The 18,804-nt window shown below is 40.8% G+C and overlaps 1 protein-coding gene across 9 annotated transcripts in view; it reads right to left on the reverse strand.

Annotated features, from left to right (window-relative positions):
• BICD1 (BICD cargo adaptor 1) overlaps positions 1–18,804 on the reverse strand; it is a 159,645-nt gene that overhangs the window by 62,002 nt on the left and 78,839 nt on the right. For all 9 annotated transcript variants that reach the window (XM_062491521.1, XM_062491528.1, XM_062491525.1 and 6 more), the window contains exon 2: positions 15,518–15,730. In XM_062491521.1, coding sequence (XP_062347505.1) covers positions 15,518–15,730 — 213 coding nt within the window. The remainder of the gene's footprint in view (positions 1–15,517; positions 15,731–18,804) is intronic.

Below are 18,804 nucleotides of genomic sequence, written 5' to 3' on the forward strand. Positions count from 1 at the left end.
GGCCTGAGTAAGGCATGAAATTATTAAAAGTATAAGGCTGTAGAATACATTGAAAGTCATAATGTACAGGCAAAGAAAGGAAGACCGTCATCCTGCGAGGGGATGTGCAGAAAAGATGTTTGAGTCCACAAGAGAATACTTATCTATAGTTCTCCCTTCACTCAGAAGCAGCACTGAGTGACATCTGCAAAAACCATTTCCTGGCTGATAAAGGACCTGGAATCAGCTTTTTTTTATTTATTTATTTTTATTTATTTATTAGCTTTTCTTAAAACACCACCTCCAATCCTACTTATCTTGCACAGTAGCGATCTTGACAAACAAACAAAAGCCTAAAAGACATCCCATCAATCCAGAGACAAGGCCCAGATAGAACCTCTTCTTGTTCATTATCTTAATCAGGAAAGAAAGATGCTCTTGGTTTTCTTTCATATCCACAGCCCCTCATAACTCGACTGCTGTTCTGCTTATCCACTCCCAGAAATGGCACTCTGGAGACACATCCATCTCCTCTGGGAGAAAAATCCCCTTGGAATAAGCCCCAAGTGTTGCCAGCCAGCCACTCAACAGCACAGGAAGCCTCTGCTAGCACCACATTTCTTGCAGTTAGTGCCCTCTGAAAGCCCAGCCATGCACGAGGGAGCTCAGCACACCCAGACACATCTCCATCGTCCCAGGTAAACCTCCCAGGACAGCTACATCTTCAGTCTGGCTGGATTTAAGAGAAGGGGTGAGATGTGTCTTGGACTGTGTGACAGTGATATGTGACGAACAATTTCCTTTAAAGTTAGTTTGAGGCTTCTTCTGAGAAAAAATAAGTAGGTAAGTATAGTTTTCCCAAGGTGAACATTTTTCTATCTCAGCAATTAAAAGAATTTGTTTATTCTTTATCCAGATGCAGAAGTTCTTGCAAAAAACGACATTTTTATCTTTCAGCAAAGCTTCTCACTCCAAGGTATGTGAAAATTCTAGATACTTGTACTGCAATGAACTTGCTGTTCAGCTGTCCAGCTGCATGAGCACCACACACAGCAGCAGGAGCTGCAGCACAGGAGGAAAGGTGAGGGTGAGACATTTCATGTTACAGGTGCACTGTGCTGAAGGGTCAAATTACTGCTTCAGTGCTTATTGGTATTTTCTAAATGGAAAGTAGTGAACACTATGAAAATGCTAAATATAAATATATATATTTTTTAAATCTATCTTCTGGAGAACAAGAAAGTGCTTCCTAAAACCAAAATCAAAATGTCTACTTCATACACAATCTCTCTCAGACCAAATCAATTTTCCTCACCCTTGGTTGAACAATAATAGGCTATCAAGGCTGTGCAATAAAACCCCACATGACAAATTGAATATTACAGCAAGGAAAAAAAAAAAATCTCAATCTATCTGAAGAATATCCTAGCTGAAAAAGCAGGTTCCATGCCTGTATTCATGAGAGAAAGCAGCAATAAATCATATTTAGAAGTTAACCCCAATCATGCTGAAATAATGAAAGTCTCTAGTGGATTACAGACAGGACATGGAAAGAGAAAGCCAGAAGAGAAGGCACATGGCTCCTCAGCCCATAGACCCTGAATTACCTGCTTCAGTGGAGGAAGTGACATGTGTGTATTCTACTTTACTGTTGATTTCACAACCCATTTTACCATCCCATTGAATTACACTTTTATAGAGCCTGAACTGTTTTTCAGCTGCAGCATTAGATTTAAAAATAACTTGACTTTCCAGACCTCAGATGGGAATGATGCTTAGAGCTGCCTCCACTATTGCAAGGTACAAGTAGAAAGTTCCTTATAAAACTCATCATTAAATAAGCCCTGTTAAAGAAAAATGCTTGAACACATGTAACAAAAACTGAGTGTGGTATTAGGCTTCAGTAATAAAACAAGTATTACAAGATGGTGTAGCTTATAACAGATGCAGCTTATATATTTTGCTGCAGTGTTGGGCAGGAAAGAAATAGTCATGGCTAAATTTGCTTAAGTACAGGCATGTAATAAAGAAGAAACCAGCCTATTTTGCTTTTAATGTCTTGGACTTGCTTACAAATCCCGAGGAAGAGGTCAGTGCAATATGATATGAAAAACAGAATGATAAACCAGTCTTTACATTTGCTTCTTGATGGAAAGAAAAAAATTCTCTCTCCAGTTCACTCTAAGTTATTGCCAGGATTTTTAATGAAGTGACAACAGGGATGAAAACAATCTCCAGTATATTTGCAACCTTGCAACTGGAAAGCAAGGAACTTTCCAGTTCCAGTTAAAAACTAACATTTTTTGCTAACTCTCCTGTCTTTCAATGGGTGATCACAGCTCTCTCAAGGCACAGAGTTACAGAGGCTGCAGCTGTGGTTATTCTGACTGCAAAGAATCAGTATTGTTATAAATAAGTATGCAGTCATTGGCTTTCATTATTATATTGGCTTTGGTAAATTATTTTGATATAATACAATTTGTAATTACTCTTTAACTGCTTTTGATACAGTATAATTTGCCAGCCTTTCCTGTGTAGATTATATAGTGTGATAAATATATTATAGTTTAGGCTCTTGCAAAATATCAAAACAGAGACTATGTGCTATGTACTATAACATTAACTATTGCTAATGCCTTCATTTGTGTAACTGACTGACAGTAGTGAGAATAACTCAGATAACATGGATTTAATGTACCTGTGGAGTACCTTATCTGCATGATAACACTGAAAAGAACCAGGAAAACAAGCCTCAGAAGAAAGAATGCAAAGAGGAATTTACCACTGACCCTCCTGTTATCAAGAGCTGTCAGAACACAGAACAGAGGGCCCTGTGAGGACATAAAATATATAAATTTCATCTGCAGTATGAAGACAGGTCAAGGGTCGAACCAAGCAAAGGAATTCCCAGAACAAGTAAACTGCAAGGAATGTTTGAATATGCATAATTGTCATGAATATGCACTTAACCAATGTAATGAAAAAGTATATAAGAAGATTGTTTTAAGTTAACTGGCACCCCTCTAGCAGTTTGCCAAGCACCCAGCACTGTTTACTGTCCCTTTTATCCCTTATTAAAGTTCTTAACATTTTAAAGAGCGAGCCTTGTTTCTCACAGTATCTTTGATATTCCTGAATGCAGTTAAGAACAAAAATGTAGACTGTGATAGGGGAATTCAGAATTGCATTTTGCAACATGCAATTAGCGGGTGTGAAAAGGAAATATGATTCCCCAAAGTATACGGCAAAATAATTATTAATTTACATAAATGTTGCTGAAGCTGAGCTGGTGGTTGATTGCTTTTCTGATAGCTGCAGTGAGATGCTAGGTAATAGCACGCATTGAATTCCTGAAAATTGGTCCTTAGCTCGCCCAGGCAGCCTGAACTCAGCGCAAGGCAAGTGGTGCAGCTGTCTTGTGTTAGAGCTGACCATAAAATAAGAGTTCTTTACTCTTGATAGCATGCTAACATATGGAGGCTTTCTTAAATGGAACCACCGCCAAGGCTGGCATCACTCATTTTAAGTTTAAAGACCCACATAGTTTTATTTTTTCTTTCTAACACTCTAAAATTTTTCACTTTTTAAACTTCAAAACATGCACTATCATTATTTCTTTCCCTTGAAGATGTTAAGATAATTTCAAGTGGACTAACAATACAAGAGTGTTTTTTAATTGTACTAGCAATTTAAGGTTCAATTTCACTTATAGCCAGTGAAGTGATTCCTTTTAAAATAGCGTTATGACTCTGGCATAAAGCTCCATCTCACAACAGATTTGGTTGGAAGAAATTAGGTAGGTTAAGAGGGAGAAAGAGTAAGTCAAATTCTAGAGGACAAGAAAGGTGGCAATGCAAAACTCGTAACCAGCTTTTAAGAAGTATTTATGATGGAAAAGAATATATGAAATCTGTCAGAGGGCTGACTTCAAACCACCACTGATTCATAGAGCACTGGCAAACCAAGTTGCACGAAAAAACAGCTGTGCATCCTAGCCTCCAAAACTAAAATATTATGATGATGACTCAAAGATCTTAAAAAAATTAATATCGAGAGCACACCACCAATCATATCAATCTACATCTCTAGCTATGTCTTACCTGCTTAGCAACTTACTGTGCAGTAAAATGGCAATGGGAATTGCTGCCAGAATATGGTGAGCTCCAGCTCTACAAAGCACCTATGAACATCTTGCAAAGGGGTCTGCAGATTCTGTCCTTCCTCATTTATGTCTTGGATAACAAACCAAGGACATCATTTTCCTCTCAGGTTTGTGGAGTATACCAAGGCACAGTGACTTTAGGAAACCTTGTTGCTGACTTCATACAGACCAAAATATCAAGTTTTCCATTTAATATATTCCCATTTATTTGACAACCAGCTCCCATACATAGCTATTTTTTGGAATTTTTTTACTTTTCCTTCCCTGCTTTTTTCATGTGTCTCTGTCTGCCTCATCTGGGAAGGGCAGATAGCCATGGCATGTGAGAGAAGCTGTTTGTGAAAGAAACACTTTCCCTTCCTCCACGCTGACCCAGAACTTTGCCCTTGCCACTTTAACCACACACAGATGCTAGGCAAAGAACCAGAATCCTGTATCTTCTCCATGCTGTTGTGTTGCCACTTCCCTCGGTAAAATAAGACACATGGGAGCCCAAGAAACCAATGCAAAAAGCCCTGTATCATGAGCCAAACCTCACAGCTTTGCATCAATGAAGAACATTGCCTCTGGATCCCCTTTCCATGCCTAGGTGCGCAGGACTGGTGGGAAATGTCCATTTTTAACCCACCTCACCCTGAGCTGACGCTAATGCCACAGCCACTCTTCAGGCAGGGTTCACAGTGAGCATCAGAGCAGACAGCCCCACCATTTCACTGAAGTGAAAAATCACAGCTCTGCAACGATGCCTTCAAGGCACCTTCAGCTGAAAGAGCCAACACCCTGTGCTTCAGGAGGAGAGGAAAGGCTACATGGGCAGAACAAATGAGCAGTGAAGGCAGAAATTGCATTCATATCCAGTCCTACTTATTTGATTTTTTTTTTAATTAACAATAACATCATAGAAGCAGACAAGCTCTGGTTATGTATGAGCATCTGCACGTACACATCTAAAACATTTGCCAGCAGAAGTACATTTCTCTCAATCCTGAAGCTTAAGAGTGGATTTGACCATCACAATGAAAGGGTGATAATACTGTCTGACCTCTGCCTGACTTGCTGCTCACCTCCTGGATGCTGACTGGCACTGACTGTTGAGAATAACTAAAAATAACCAGCTTGTGTCATATATTGCAATAAGGGCAAAGGGAGAAAGAACTGGCATATCTGAGGCTCTTGCTGTTCACCCTTCTGTCACCTTCCTGTTATAAGTTTTCCCCTGGAGAACAGAGCTTGTTGTAGAAAGTACAATTAGTATAGATGGTGGGAGCCAAGAACTTATTAATGATTTCCTACCAATGACAAACTGGCAATGAGTCTGAGGTTTAAGGCAGAAGTGGGGAACTAAAGACAAGAACCTGCCCCACAGAGGGCTGTATTAAAGGATAGCCTCAGGCTGCCACACAGAACAGACTTCAGTTTGGCAAAATGTAGTCTGAATGAATCCAAATGAGAAAATACCACCATAGAGAGCACAAAACATAAACCCCAGGATGCTGACTTCGCTCATTTTTTGGGGTTCCACAGGTTTTTGATTCTACAGTTTTGTTATTTTTGTTTGGTGGGGAATTTTTGCCAAAAATCTCTTTAGTAGCTGCTTACAATCTAAAGGCATAATTAAGATGTGCTTTGCTCCATCTCACTCTGATTGCACCTCACAAATCATTCACATCTGGGGTCAGGTCACAGGCAGTGCTCCATGTCCTGGCAGCCAAGACATATCCCCAGGAAAAGGTAAATTCCATTTCCCAAAATTACCTACTAAATCCCAGGAGAAGCCCTTACAAATAAATCAGTATCGATTAAAAGACAAGGAAAAGAAATAGGCTGAAAATAAATGTGGGTTTTGAACAAATAAGAGCAGATGTTGAAGCTCAAGCACCTTGGCTGATAATTATTGTCCACGTGTGATTATCATCCGTGAGCTTCCCTAAGGTCCAAGTAACTAATCACTGCTCCAGTAGAGATCATCGGATTTTTCAGTTTTGTTTGGTGGATCTCATCTCTGAACCAATGACCAGGCAGCGCCATCCATTCTGTACTGCTTAATAATGAACAGAAAAAGTTTAGGAGGGAGGAAAACAGGCAGTGATGGATCCAGGTGCAGGGAACAGGAGAAAATCAACAGCAGAAGGTACAATCATGCAGGGCTACAGTGCATGTGTGGATTCCCAGGAGAGAAGAAATGTGACCCCACCACTTGTGTACTGACAGCTCGGAATACATCCAGATTCCTGTTCTTTAATCCCAATGAGTACTGAAGGCATAAAACATTCAACAATTGCCAGGCACATTCTAACACTAAATGACTGGGAAGAACAACATCAGTCTCTCAGGGAAGTTTTAAGTATCTTTTTGGTTTTTTAACTGAAAATTACTCAGGATATTAAAAAAAAAAAAATCCACAAAGGAAATTCATTAGAACAGGGGTAAACTTAGGTTCACTGGTTGTTTAATATTCTTTGTCAGTGACACATGTCACCACAATTTATGCCCTATTTGCTTATGCACTCAGGCAGTGTGGACTTGCAGCAAAAATTTCTCCTTTTCCTTATGCCTTTACTTCACCTGGAAGGCTGCTTAAGCTTTTGGACTCAAGTTTCAGGAAGTCTGGCACCCAGGGTATTCTTCCTTTCCCACTTAATCCCAGCAAATGAATGAAGTCACAAGGTACAAGTCAACACAGCTCCTGGGCTCTTTCTCCTGAGAGTCCAGATCCCATTGCAAGGATTCTGTAAAAACTGGCAACACAGCGAATCCCAGCAATGCCAAAAACCATCTCACTCCACACCACTTGAATAGACAAAAGCCCAAGTTATTTTTAACCAGCAAATTAATACTGAAAAGAATGAGTCAGCACAAGAAGTTCTTAAGAGGGCTTCCTCATCTAGGAACAAAAGCAAGGCAGAAAAGTTGTGCATTTTAAAAATGTAGAGACCACAAATTAAAACAAAACAACAGAAGTTGTTTTGACAAGTTCAGAGAGCTGCTAGCCCAATATCCAAGCTACCATTGGTGTGTGATGCCTGAAAAACACAGATATTACACGAAGATGCTTTCCCTGGCATCCCCTACCAGCCCTGAGCACTGCGACTGGATCTTCAGGTATCAGCAATACTGATGGCCCAATCCTCCATGAAATCTGCCTCTTTAGTCTTCTTTAAACCCAGGTAATAGCTCTGGTGTCCAGAGCTGTCCCCTCAGCACGTGCTCACCCAATATCCTGCACAAAGGGAGACACAAAGGGCTGGGAAACACCCCCTTGGCACAAGTAAGGGGTCATTCTTTCAAAGAACTTATTATGTAAGACCCAACACTTCCAGGTCCTGATTTGATTAATTACTCCCCAAAAGTTACCAAGGGCACCCTCTTTCATTTTCTATTTGAGGCCCCTTTTCTGAAAGGAGGAGCTGGGAAATTCAGTATTTTTAATAAGACACACTGTATTTCTGCAACAGTCCCTTGGTTATGTTCCATTATCCCACTTGGCCTTTTTTTGACCTCCCTAGTGTCCATTGTTTGGCTCTGCCATTCCCAGCAGAGCTAAATGCCTGAACCTTGCCAAAGAAAACAGCATCATGAATGTGTCAAGTCCCAAATTTGTATCCAAAATCCTCATTTGGGCTCATTAACAGGAAACACAACCACTCAAAGATGCTTTTGGTGGCTTGCAAGCATATTTGGGGGTACGAACAGCAAAACAACAAGCTGGTTACCCTAAGAAAACAGTGCCACCAAAAAAAATGTATTTATCCTGAACTCTTGACCTTCCTATTCCTATTACAGTTGGTGCTTTATGAGGACTATGAACTTGGAAACACAATCATTTTATGAGTGATTAAAGCAATTTAGGATTATAAACCACATTTCAGGAAACAAAAAGATTCATCTTACCACGGTGACCTTTGGTTTCACCTGAGTGGTTTGTCAGCCAAATTGTGAAGCAAGGACCTAAAGAAAGCATTTGGTGGTAACCAAGTCACAAGATGGAGCTGAATGGCAGATTTGAGATTAAATCTTTGTCTGTTAATAGGAACACTCAGAAGCAGTGGACAGTGGTCTTGCTGCCCATCGAAGTTCTTTCTTTCACAGGGAGACAGCATCAGTCTATTAGCTAATTAACCCATTAATTTCACAGCATGAACAGAGATTTCGTAGGATTACAAGTCACAGTTTGCTGTATTTTTTTGTCTCCAAGACAAATAAATTAATTTTGTTTCTTTTCAGAAGTCCTGTGAACAGGGAAAATATGTATACAGAGCAGAAGAAACCATTTAACAAGCTTTCGGACTAACCTCCATCTGAAATTTTTCCTGAAAGCAGACAAAAACAATATATTTCTAGCAAATTTTGCAGCCTCTTAAGGCAAAAACATCACCCACTAACACTACCAGCAAAGGAGGGAGAAACATTTATGAGGGTGGCCTGGCAGAACACCCCTATGGCAGGCTTTTCTAAACACAGGAGAGAGAAAGTAAAAGCACCTCTCTCACTGGGCAAAATGACACATTTATATTATAAGCCTAATTTAGAGCTGGTTCTAACCAGCTGTCATTAACTCCCAAAACAAAGGAATGCAAATATTCAACTCTACTGATTATGCTAGAAATGCCCTAAACTGAGATGCGAGCGCTCTCCTGACAGGAGGAACAGTTCTGTCATCTCTCTATCACACCCAGCCCCACTTTGTTTCTCAGACACCTCTGACACCCACAGTCGTGCCCATGAGCTGCTCTAGCATCTCACTCCTACAGCTTTTTTCAAAAAGCCAGTGCTTGCATTAAGGTCCATTAGGATCAAAACACCATTAACAGCATCCATGTCAAATACTTCAGCATATTCTCTTAATTATTCTCCCTCTAGAAATCACAGAATCAGTCAGGTTAGAAAATACCTCTGAGATCATCAGGTCGAACCATGAACCCAGCATGGGCAGTGCACCACTAAACCACATCCACAAATAACATATCCACAAGTCTTTTAAATGCCGCCAGGGTTGGTGACTCCAGCCTGTTTCAATGCTTGACCACTATTGTGGTGAAAAAACTTTTTCTTAATATTCAATCTCAACTCGCCTGGCAACAACTTGAGGCCCTTTCCTCTTGTCCTACTGCTTGTTACTTAGGAGAAGAGACTAATCCCCACCTTGCTACAACCTCCTTTCAGAAAGCTGCAAATGGTGATAATGGCTCCTCTGAACCTCCTTTTCTCCACACTAAACACCCAAAGCTCCCTCAGCTGCTTCTCACAAGACTTGTGCTCCAGACCCTTCATCAGATCCACTGCCCTTCTCTGGACGTGCTCCAGCACCTCAATGTCCTTCCTGGAGTGTCTTTCATGTCACAAAACTGGACACAGGCATCAAGGTGTGGCCTCACCAGTGCTGAGTACAGGGGGACCATCCCTGCCCTGCTCCTGCTGATCCAGCCCAGGGGCCACTGGCCTTCCTGCCCACCAGGACACAGCTGGCTCGTGTTCAGCCCCTGTCAAAACCAGCACCCCAGGTCCTTCTCCACCAGGCAGCTTTCCAGCCAGTCTTCCAAGTCAGCAGTGATGCATGGGGTGGTTGTGGCCCAAGTGCAGGACTTCACCTTGTTGAGCCTCACTCCTCTGTCCTCAGCCTACCAATCCAACCTGTCCAGATCCCTCTGCAGAGCCTTCCTGCTCTCCAACAGATCAACATTTCTGCCCAGCTTGGTGTTGTCTGCAAACTGGCTGGGGGTGCACACAATCCCCTTGTCCAGGTCACGATACAAAGCCATTGCTGCAAGCGCCACCTTAATATCGGCAAGCAGATAAATACTTATAATGCAAGCTTTCTTTAACTGGAACAGATGCCAAAGCAAACTTCCATTCTGGAGGAGATTGAATGGGATAAAGCTGTGAATGCAGACACTGGAAAACACAGGACAGCACCACAAGGGAACAGGCGAGATCATGTAAGGAGGCTGCATGGTCAGAGTCAACCACTGCAGTCACTTTAGTCACTTCACTGTCTAAAACACCAGAGCACAATCACAGACTCCCTGTTTTATGCATGAAGGAAATCAGACATCTAGTAGAAAAGCAAGCTAACAAGTGAAGAGAGCTCACTAGTTTTGTCACTACAGCCAAGCAGCTAAAAGGTGCTTCCTGCACTACATAACTCCTAGCAGTGATTCCTCTCCCAGACTTAAGCTCTTCTGTCTTTTCAATGCGGAGTTGGTCAAAGTCACCTCCCTCCAAGAGCTCAGCAGTTAGGTCAGCAGCCAGGGGAGAGCCAGGCTGCAGTCCACACTGTCTGAGGGATGGAGACAGCCTTTGCTGAGGGCTGCCACCTCACAGAGGAGAAGCTGGGGTCCTGCTCTCTGACCCAATTCATATTTAAGTATTTCTTATCCAACATTAATTGAAATAGGGACTAGAACTTGTTCCCTATTCCCATTTGAGTGGTTTAGCCTTTAGGCTACAGTCATTCTCATTAGCATTCTCATTAGCTTGTTCAGTCCTTCTCTCCCTGGCCCACAAAACACTATCTCCCAGCAATGTGGAACAGCTTCATCTGAAGGAACAAAGACCCTGCCAACCAACTGCTAGGGCACCTTCTTCAGAGAAGGAAGTAAATTCACAAATCCTAGGACAGAGAATAAACTGGACCCTCACCAAAATGACAGAACCAGAGAGTGGAAGGTCACCACTAGGTGAGGTGGTCAGCTGGGAAACCTCTCTTTGGAAGATCCCAGATGCTCCTACAGTAGTGCTCAACATGCAGCAACAGGGTAGTGACAGACCTCAGGCCAAGCCAGACCTTTAGACAGACAGAAAATTTTAAAGAAGGTAGAAATTTAAACACGTAATGTCTGAAGAAGCTTCCAGTAGGAGATGGCAGTTGAATGTACAAAGGATCTAAAGACATCCTACATTATATAGGATTCACTATGTACCCAAATCTTCAACCCAGAGCAGCAAAGCAAGAATCTGAAATTGGTGTGTTTGCCCTGGTTACACCATGACAGGGCACTGACTACGTGTGTTCACACTTAAAGGTTTAGGTTTTACTCAAAATTGTACTCACTTTTCAGATTGAAAAAAATATATATTTTCTAAATAAGAAACAGCTAATTTTTATTTAAGCCCCATTTAATACAGAAAGTCCAGTTCTTAATGTATATTTTTTTAGATGAAAGCCAGCTTGAAGAAAATTATTGCAAATTCATTCTGTTTTCAAACACAGCTCCCCTCAAAAAAAAAAAAAAAAAAGCTACCATGCCTATAACATTTTCTGATTAGCAAGAAGCACAATCTTGTACTGCTGAAGTGAATAAATGTTTAACTATTGATTTCAAGGGCAGCAGGGTAGCACAACTTCACCTTAGACCTTTTTTCACTTGCTTTCAGCAAACAATACAAGACAAATTCCTATTTTTCCCTCCACCCACTCTTCCACTGCCCTCATTCCTGTTTTTGCCCTCCAGAAACCCAGGTGTGTGCTGTTTCCATGGCCCATTAATATTGTCATCACAGAAGCCTCGCTGTTCATCTGGTACCTCATGGGCTGCAGGTAGCCAGGTGCTGATTTCTTTCTTCAATCCCTGCTGCAGTGGCTTTTAGTAGAGAGCCTAAGAGTTTTAACCCCTTTCTTCCTGGCTGTCTCATTTTCACTAGTCTTAATGGGAAGAAAGAGCTGATCCATACCTGCCAGCCCCTTCAGACACCAAGACATTCACCTGCCCACCCCAAAAAACTCATCAGCCTCCTCACATAACTCCTACAACTCTTGAACTGTACCATCATGCTTTATTTCCATTTACTACAGTCTCACCTGCTTCACCTTTCCCTTCCAGCTGCCACCTGTTTTGAGTCAGATGCCCAGCTCCAAGACATTCAGCCTTCCCATGATATGGAGGAGTATAAACAGACATTACCTCTCTACAGAGAGTTCCTGTCTATGGGAATGGAGAACTTTCTCCAGATCCTGAGCTGGGTCATCTGGGCTTTCATAACCACCTCTGCCAGTTATCAGCTTCTCAAGGTAGTGATTTCATCTCTATACACCAATAAAATATTTATGGTTATTATGAGAAGAGATTTTTTTCACTGGCACAAATGGAAAAAATCTACTAATCTCCCAATAATAAGTGAACAGTGCTTTTAAATAGGAAAAAAAAAACAGACTCCAGAAATTCAGAACAGGATAAAAGACTGTCTTTTTAAAAGATGTTTTTATAAAGAAAATTATTTTTTAACATTTCTGCTAGAGGTTGCATGCTCTAATAACCATAACGATCTCTCCATACAGAGAGACCACCACCACCATAAATTGTGTGATGCCTAACATGCAGATTTTGTAAATCTACTTTCTGACTGCTAAAATATTATCTGTCTGGCCTCAGTTTTAAAATCTGTATAGTCTCCATTCAGATTAAATAGCCTACATTCCCTATCTGAGGTCTTGGTAGGAGGAAAAAATCTACCAGCTTTCCAAAACGTGTATTGCATTTAGTTAGGTGACAGTTAATAAGGTTCCTATCCAACACTCTAGGGATTTTTATTACATCAAAAATAAAGCCAGTGGTGTTTTACTCCTCCAATCATTTTAACATAAAGTAGAAAGCTACCTATATACAGAGATTCCTGGTTAATTATTCCCCATCTGGGTAAAACACATGATCTTTTTTCAAGATATGGTACCGAAATGTTTGCTTGTTTTTGCAGCCTGAGGTCCATAATTCTCCAGAGACCTGAGCCTGATCCATTCCCTTTTACAGCAAGGGAGATCCAGGTCAAGCTGCCCTGCAGACATCAGCTGTGACTGTAAGGCTGATGCTTGCTAAAATGTATGAATTTTTAAACTCCAGGGCTGTGGAATTCCCAGGATTGCTAAGAGTCATCAGCATTCATGTGAGTGCATTCTGATGGCTCCAAAATGTTCATACACATTCACATGAGTATGGATTTCTGGGCAAATTCAGAGAGCAGAATGAATTCACCACATAACTCCCAGGACAGGCTGGAGAGTGGAGAAGCACTGAGTGTATTATTTAGGAATGTGATACCAATAACAGGGGTCATTTTTTGAAAAACTACCTATCAGCCTTCAGTATCCTAAGTGGATGAGAGAAACCACATATTTGAGTCATCCATGCAAAAGCACTATTCCCAGAACCACACAGCAGTTATTCAAACCTTTTTGTTAAGACTGAAGGTGAAAGGAATGATTTTTTTGTTGTTGTTGCTGTTGTTTCTTTCGTTTATAAGATGTCCTATTAAGGCCTAAAAAACAGCAATAAAACATGCTTTTCTTGAGGGGAAGGGAAGGGGAAAGACAGGATACAATCAAGTAACTTATTTCCAGAACCTACCCATCTGTCTTTGCATCTCCCAGTACAGAAGCCCACATGAAGATGATATTTTTTCTTTCATTTTTTTCTCTAATTAGATTTCCAGATTTACTGCCTAAAGAGACAAATTGGTTTCTCATTGTAGCAATGCACCCACAGCAAATTCTGGCTTTACCCCAAAGCATACCAGACACTTCATACTTTTTTTTGGTCACCTTTGTATCTGTCAAGATTTGGAGTAAGTTTAGTCTGCTTTTCCCTACTTGCAAGAGGCAGAACCAAGCAGACAAAATCCATAAACGGCTACAGGAGAAGGTCATCTCCTTTCAGCAGGCATTTGGACATCACAGCCATAGGTCCAAGGGATACCAGGGACAAGAGTGAGACTCCTTTGAGCACAGGGTGAAATACCAGCATAATTCAGTGTGAAAAGATCACAAAGAGCCTGAAGTAGGTGTCAATCACCCTCTCTCGTTATTATTCAGGCAATTAATCATAGTAGCTGTGGTGTAATGAACTGACTGCACTAATCCCATTTATGCTTAAGTACATTGATTGTAGTAACAAAAAAGTTCCACATAGTCAAGGACTTGATACTTGGGGTACAACATCATCTTCATAATCGCAATCAGTTTATCAGCCTTATTTTTATTCAAGTAAATTCCTTAATTGCACTTTCATTAACTACTATAGCTTGTCTCTGTTTAGCATTAGAGTGGGCTGGCTTCACACTGGGGGTTATTATCATCATCATCTCCAAGGAAATGAGGGCAATCAATATTCCAGGGAGGACAGGTACTGAAACTGCCTCCTGAACAAACTGCAGATCAATAACCATGATGGAAAATGGAAGGGAGATTTGCATTTGAAGGAATCGCAGAGGAAAAGAATGGAGTACAAAGACAAATGTGTATTTTCTCTAACTTGGTTGCTTGTTTGTGTCTGAACCCCAAGTCATCAGGACCTGTGAGCTAAACCAAACAGCAAACCAACAGCTGCCTGTCAGTAGCAAGCTGTCTGCCACCAAAATTAGGATAGGATTTCAGGACAAGTAGATGAAAAATAATTAAAAATAAATTTGATTTTCTTTTGTTAACCACTGCAGCAGCAATTACAAACACATATTTTACTTGGAATATGTGAACAACTGGCATGTGTGTACTTCTTCCTGAAACCTGATCTGTATCATGGACAAGTACAGTACAAAAATGAATATGAATGTTGAATAGGAGTAAAGGGATTCCAGGGATTTTCTGTAGCCTAAAAGGATGCCATGCCATTCAGCTACAGAAAAAATGCTAACTGTTAGTATTAATGAATTAATGCATTAAATAATCACTTTCCAGAATCACATAGGAAATACCTCCTTCAGCAGCTGGACAGTGGGGAGAATCCCTATGTCTAAGCACTCCCAAGGAAGATGCAGGCTCATTTTCAAGTGCTGCCTTCCCCTGCAAGCCGTTGTTCTGCTACATTCCCCAGCTTCCAGATTCCAAGCGGAAAAAAGCCAACTTATGAAACATTACTTAATTTTCCACCAAAATTATTCAATGTCTCATGTGGTCAACAACTACATCTGACTTCCTTACTATCACCCATTTTCTGAGCATGCTTTTAATTTAGTTTTACAGTAGAAGAAAACCAGCGAAAGCTTCACTTAATTCTAGGCAGTCCAGAGTACCTGAAAAATGATGTAAATGCTGAGAATGAAGAGTTGCATGAACACTGGAAGTGTGCAGAAAATGCATTTATATAAAATTCAGTACTACAAAATACAATACAAAATGCTAATGGTGCTTAGGAAATTACAGCTTCTTCGAAGTGCACCGGGCCTCCACACTTCTTGAATTAGGTTTTATTATATTTGTAAGGTGGTGGTGCTTTTTAAAAACAACAATAGTTTTATTTTCTCCTTTCTAAATTGCAGCCTTCTCAGGCCATGTGGTTTCTGGGAAGATCACAGACTGGGAGGTGAGCATTTAACTTTCTTGTAATATTTTCTTTTTCCCCTCGGAGCAGTGTTATCCTTGGTACCCTAAGGAAATTCAGCCCCATTTACCTCTTTCAAGTCCTGGACAATAGCAGTGAGCCTCTCATTCTCTGCCTGAACGTTGGTGACCACAGCCCTGCTCTGCTTGAGCTCATTCTGCATCTCCAAAATCTTGCCAAGGTAATAGGCTTCCTTGGATGCAGACTCCTGGAGAAGAGTCTCCTCCCGCGTTTCCCCATCTTCGGCCACTTTGCGGTGCACAGAGAAGGACTGTCCAAAAGCCTGCAAGGGGAAAACAGAGCACAGTAAAAACCCACCGAAGCCCTAGAACAGTTATCAACAGTACCCAGCAGCTGCATAGGCAGCAGGAATGGGATAGATCTGCAAATCCCAAACTCTGACCTATTAAACATTGTCCCAGCAGCTGAAGGTCACCATCCCACTTGGCTGAAACAAAACATCTTGAGGCTGCTCAATCCCCGTTTGGGGATTTATGGCCCCCATCCACTCAACCTCCACCGAGATCAAGATGGTGCTCTGCTAACTGCCCATTAATTACTGCCAGTGTTTAATCCTCCTGCACTGAGGCCAGCCCATAATTCATCAACACCTTTCTTCTCTGGTTCCAACAAAACGTGTGGTTTGTTTTGGTTTAAAGAGCATGAGTAGCTGACAAATCTCACTGAATTGCTTTCCATTTCCAACATCCCATCTCCTGGTATGGAAAAGTTTTCCTATAACCTGGAAGAAAAATAAATGAGGTGAGAACCAAGCACTAGCCATCTACACCTCTGGGATGCCAAACAGACTGCCAGCCCCTTCATCCCTTTTATACTCGGTGTTTTTTGCTTCTGTTGAATATTTAACTGTTAGAGAAGTGTTTGAATATAGAGATAATTTCAGTGCTTTTCTTCTTGGTACTGGCTTACCCTGATCAATTTAATAAGACAGTATTGCTCAGTGACAATTTCTAACATTATTTTCAACAGCTCTGGAGCAGCCTGAAGGAAGGCAAAGTATGAGCCATGATACTAGACATGATGGGGATATCATTTAACTATGAAAAATGGGGGGAAGCCCAGCAATAATATAATAATATAAAATAATGTAATAAAATAATGGACACAAAAAGAAAATTAAAATGGCAATAAAATAAGAAGTAAAATAAAAGCAAAACCTGATTTGAGTGTATGACCTTTAAAAAAAAAGACAGTTGGTATTGACATGACCTGATTCTGGAAAAAGACAAAAGAGGACTTCTTAAACCTGAAGAACATTTAGCTTAACACAGGCAGAAGTTCTCTCATGTATCTTAAATCAAAGTAAACACACCTGAAAGACCACAATTTTTATTATCTTCTCTTAATATGAGAGAGAAAGATTTGAGTTATGGTAACATGCTATTTCAGGGAAAAACTATCCCTAAAAGCCTCATTTCTACTCAGTTCTATAAAACCAGAGCACACATTTGTACCCACTGTGAGCTGTGGCCTCCTTTGCCCTCCCATCGATAAGACTTGCCAAATTAAATCCATTGTTTTACTGCTGCTATTTATAGCCTTTCAGAACACATTCTAAGCTTTACTGGCACTAGAACCGAAGCAGCCCCTTAGAAACTTCCAAGTAAAACTCTCTTCAAAAACTTCTCAGCTTTTAAGTCTACTTTGCTTGGAGAATCCTGTGAACTCAGCATTAAAGGATTCTAAAAATATTCAATAATGTATTAACCCAGCTGTCTTCTCAAAAAGCTGTAAGTTACTGAAATAGCAAGCGTCAGCAGCTTGCCAAATAGGATTTTCCAAATAACAAGAAATTGAATTTAATGAAACTTAAGCACTGATATCCATGAATCTAAGAGAACTGTTTCAACAACACTGCTAATAAATAATCTTCCTCTACATACTTACATTCAACAGCTCACTATTCCTAGTTTAAGACTGAGCAAAAAGCACCAGCCAAATAAAGACCCTACAGGACAAATGCAAAGGCCACTTATCCAGGAGTGAAATCAAAACAGGGCAGAAAAGCAGGCAGGACTTGCAGGGATGGAGAAGGTCACAAATAAATGTTACCTACTGGAGAATAAACACCAGCACACAGTGATGACAGCCTTCCAGATGCATACCAGGTTTTCCTTAATGTGCTTTGAAGGTGCATCTAGAACTGTCCCAGTGCTAAGTCACCTGTATAGCAGATTTTCTTCCTCATTTCTTTGATGGCCAAGCCTGTCCCAACTCATCCATACCACAATATTTAATTTCTTTCTTAAACAGCTATCAAGATGTTAAAAACCAGGGGAAGGAAAGCAAGCAAGCAAAGTTCACTTTTGATGGCAATTATGCAGATCACTGCAACAAGCAGACAAACAAGAAATACCTTTTAATTATAAGCAAGCAAAAAGTTCTGCTGCTATATTTCATAGCCTGTACAGAACACCAACAAGTTTAAACTCTCCAGACATGTCCACTTAAAGTCTTCCATGAGACTGATCACTTTTAAACTAAGCCACATAGCGATACTTTTCAGCTGGTAGCCAAATATTTGTTCTATTTTGACTTTATGTTTTAATGCATTTACTTATCTATAAAACCTTATAACCTTGCTACGATGTGAAATATTTCAAGTAACTGTGCTCACACGAGAAGGTGATGACCTGGCCTGCAAGTTAAAGGAAGTCTACTTGCATTTGGGTCACAAGTCAGATAAAAACCAGTTTGCTGACTGGATCTTATGGTACTGTAGATGAGGGAATACCTGCCTGCCATGGAAGCCTGAGTGGAGAAAGAATGGTCCATGTACTCTGAATAGGTGCTGCACCATACTGTGCAGATGTACCAGTTAATTACCACTGTTCTTTCCAGCATGGTGCTGCTCGGTGGGACTCCTCATTAAAGCCAGGTAGAAATCACTACTGGACCCTTGCTGTGCCTCTTGGTTTCAGTCATCATGGCATGGGGCTCTCTTGACCTCTTCCACATTCAAGTTTGGACTCAGAAGGAGCTGTGTGGCCCTTCAGGGCTTCTGCTTCCTTGAGAAACCCCCTCCCAGAGTAAGCACGACAGCTTAAATCAGGTACAAAGACTGAGGCAAGTTTACTGCTTCAACAAAGACTGTCCTAACAGAGAGCAGTCAGATTTTCACCTTACACTGGTCCCAGCACTTCCCTCAAAATTTTGTTTGAAAGGATGCTTTTGATTGAGTTAGATTTTTTTTTAATTGGTCAAGTAACAAGACACCATTAAACTATGTAGATATATGTATCTCCTGAAACCTCAGAATTGTGCAACACTACCATGACTTTTCAAAGGCATCTTAAAATTTGAAGGCTGAGAACAATAAAATAGTGATCACTATTT

Source organism: Cinclus cinclus, chromosome 4 (assembly GCF_963662255.1).
Source record: "Cinclus cinclus chromosome 4, bCinCin1.1, whole genome shotgun sequence".
NCBI classification, from domain to species: Eukaryota; Metazoa; Chordata; class Aves; order Passeriformes; family Cinclidae; genus Cinclus; species Cinclus cinclus.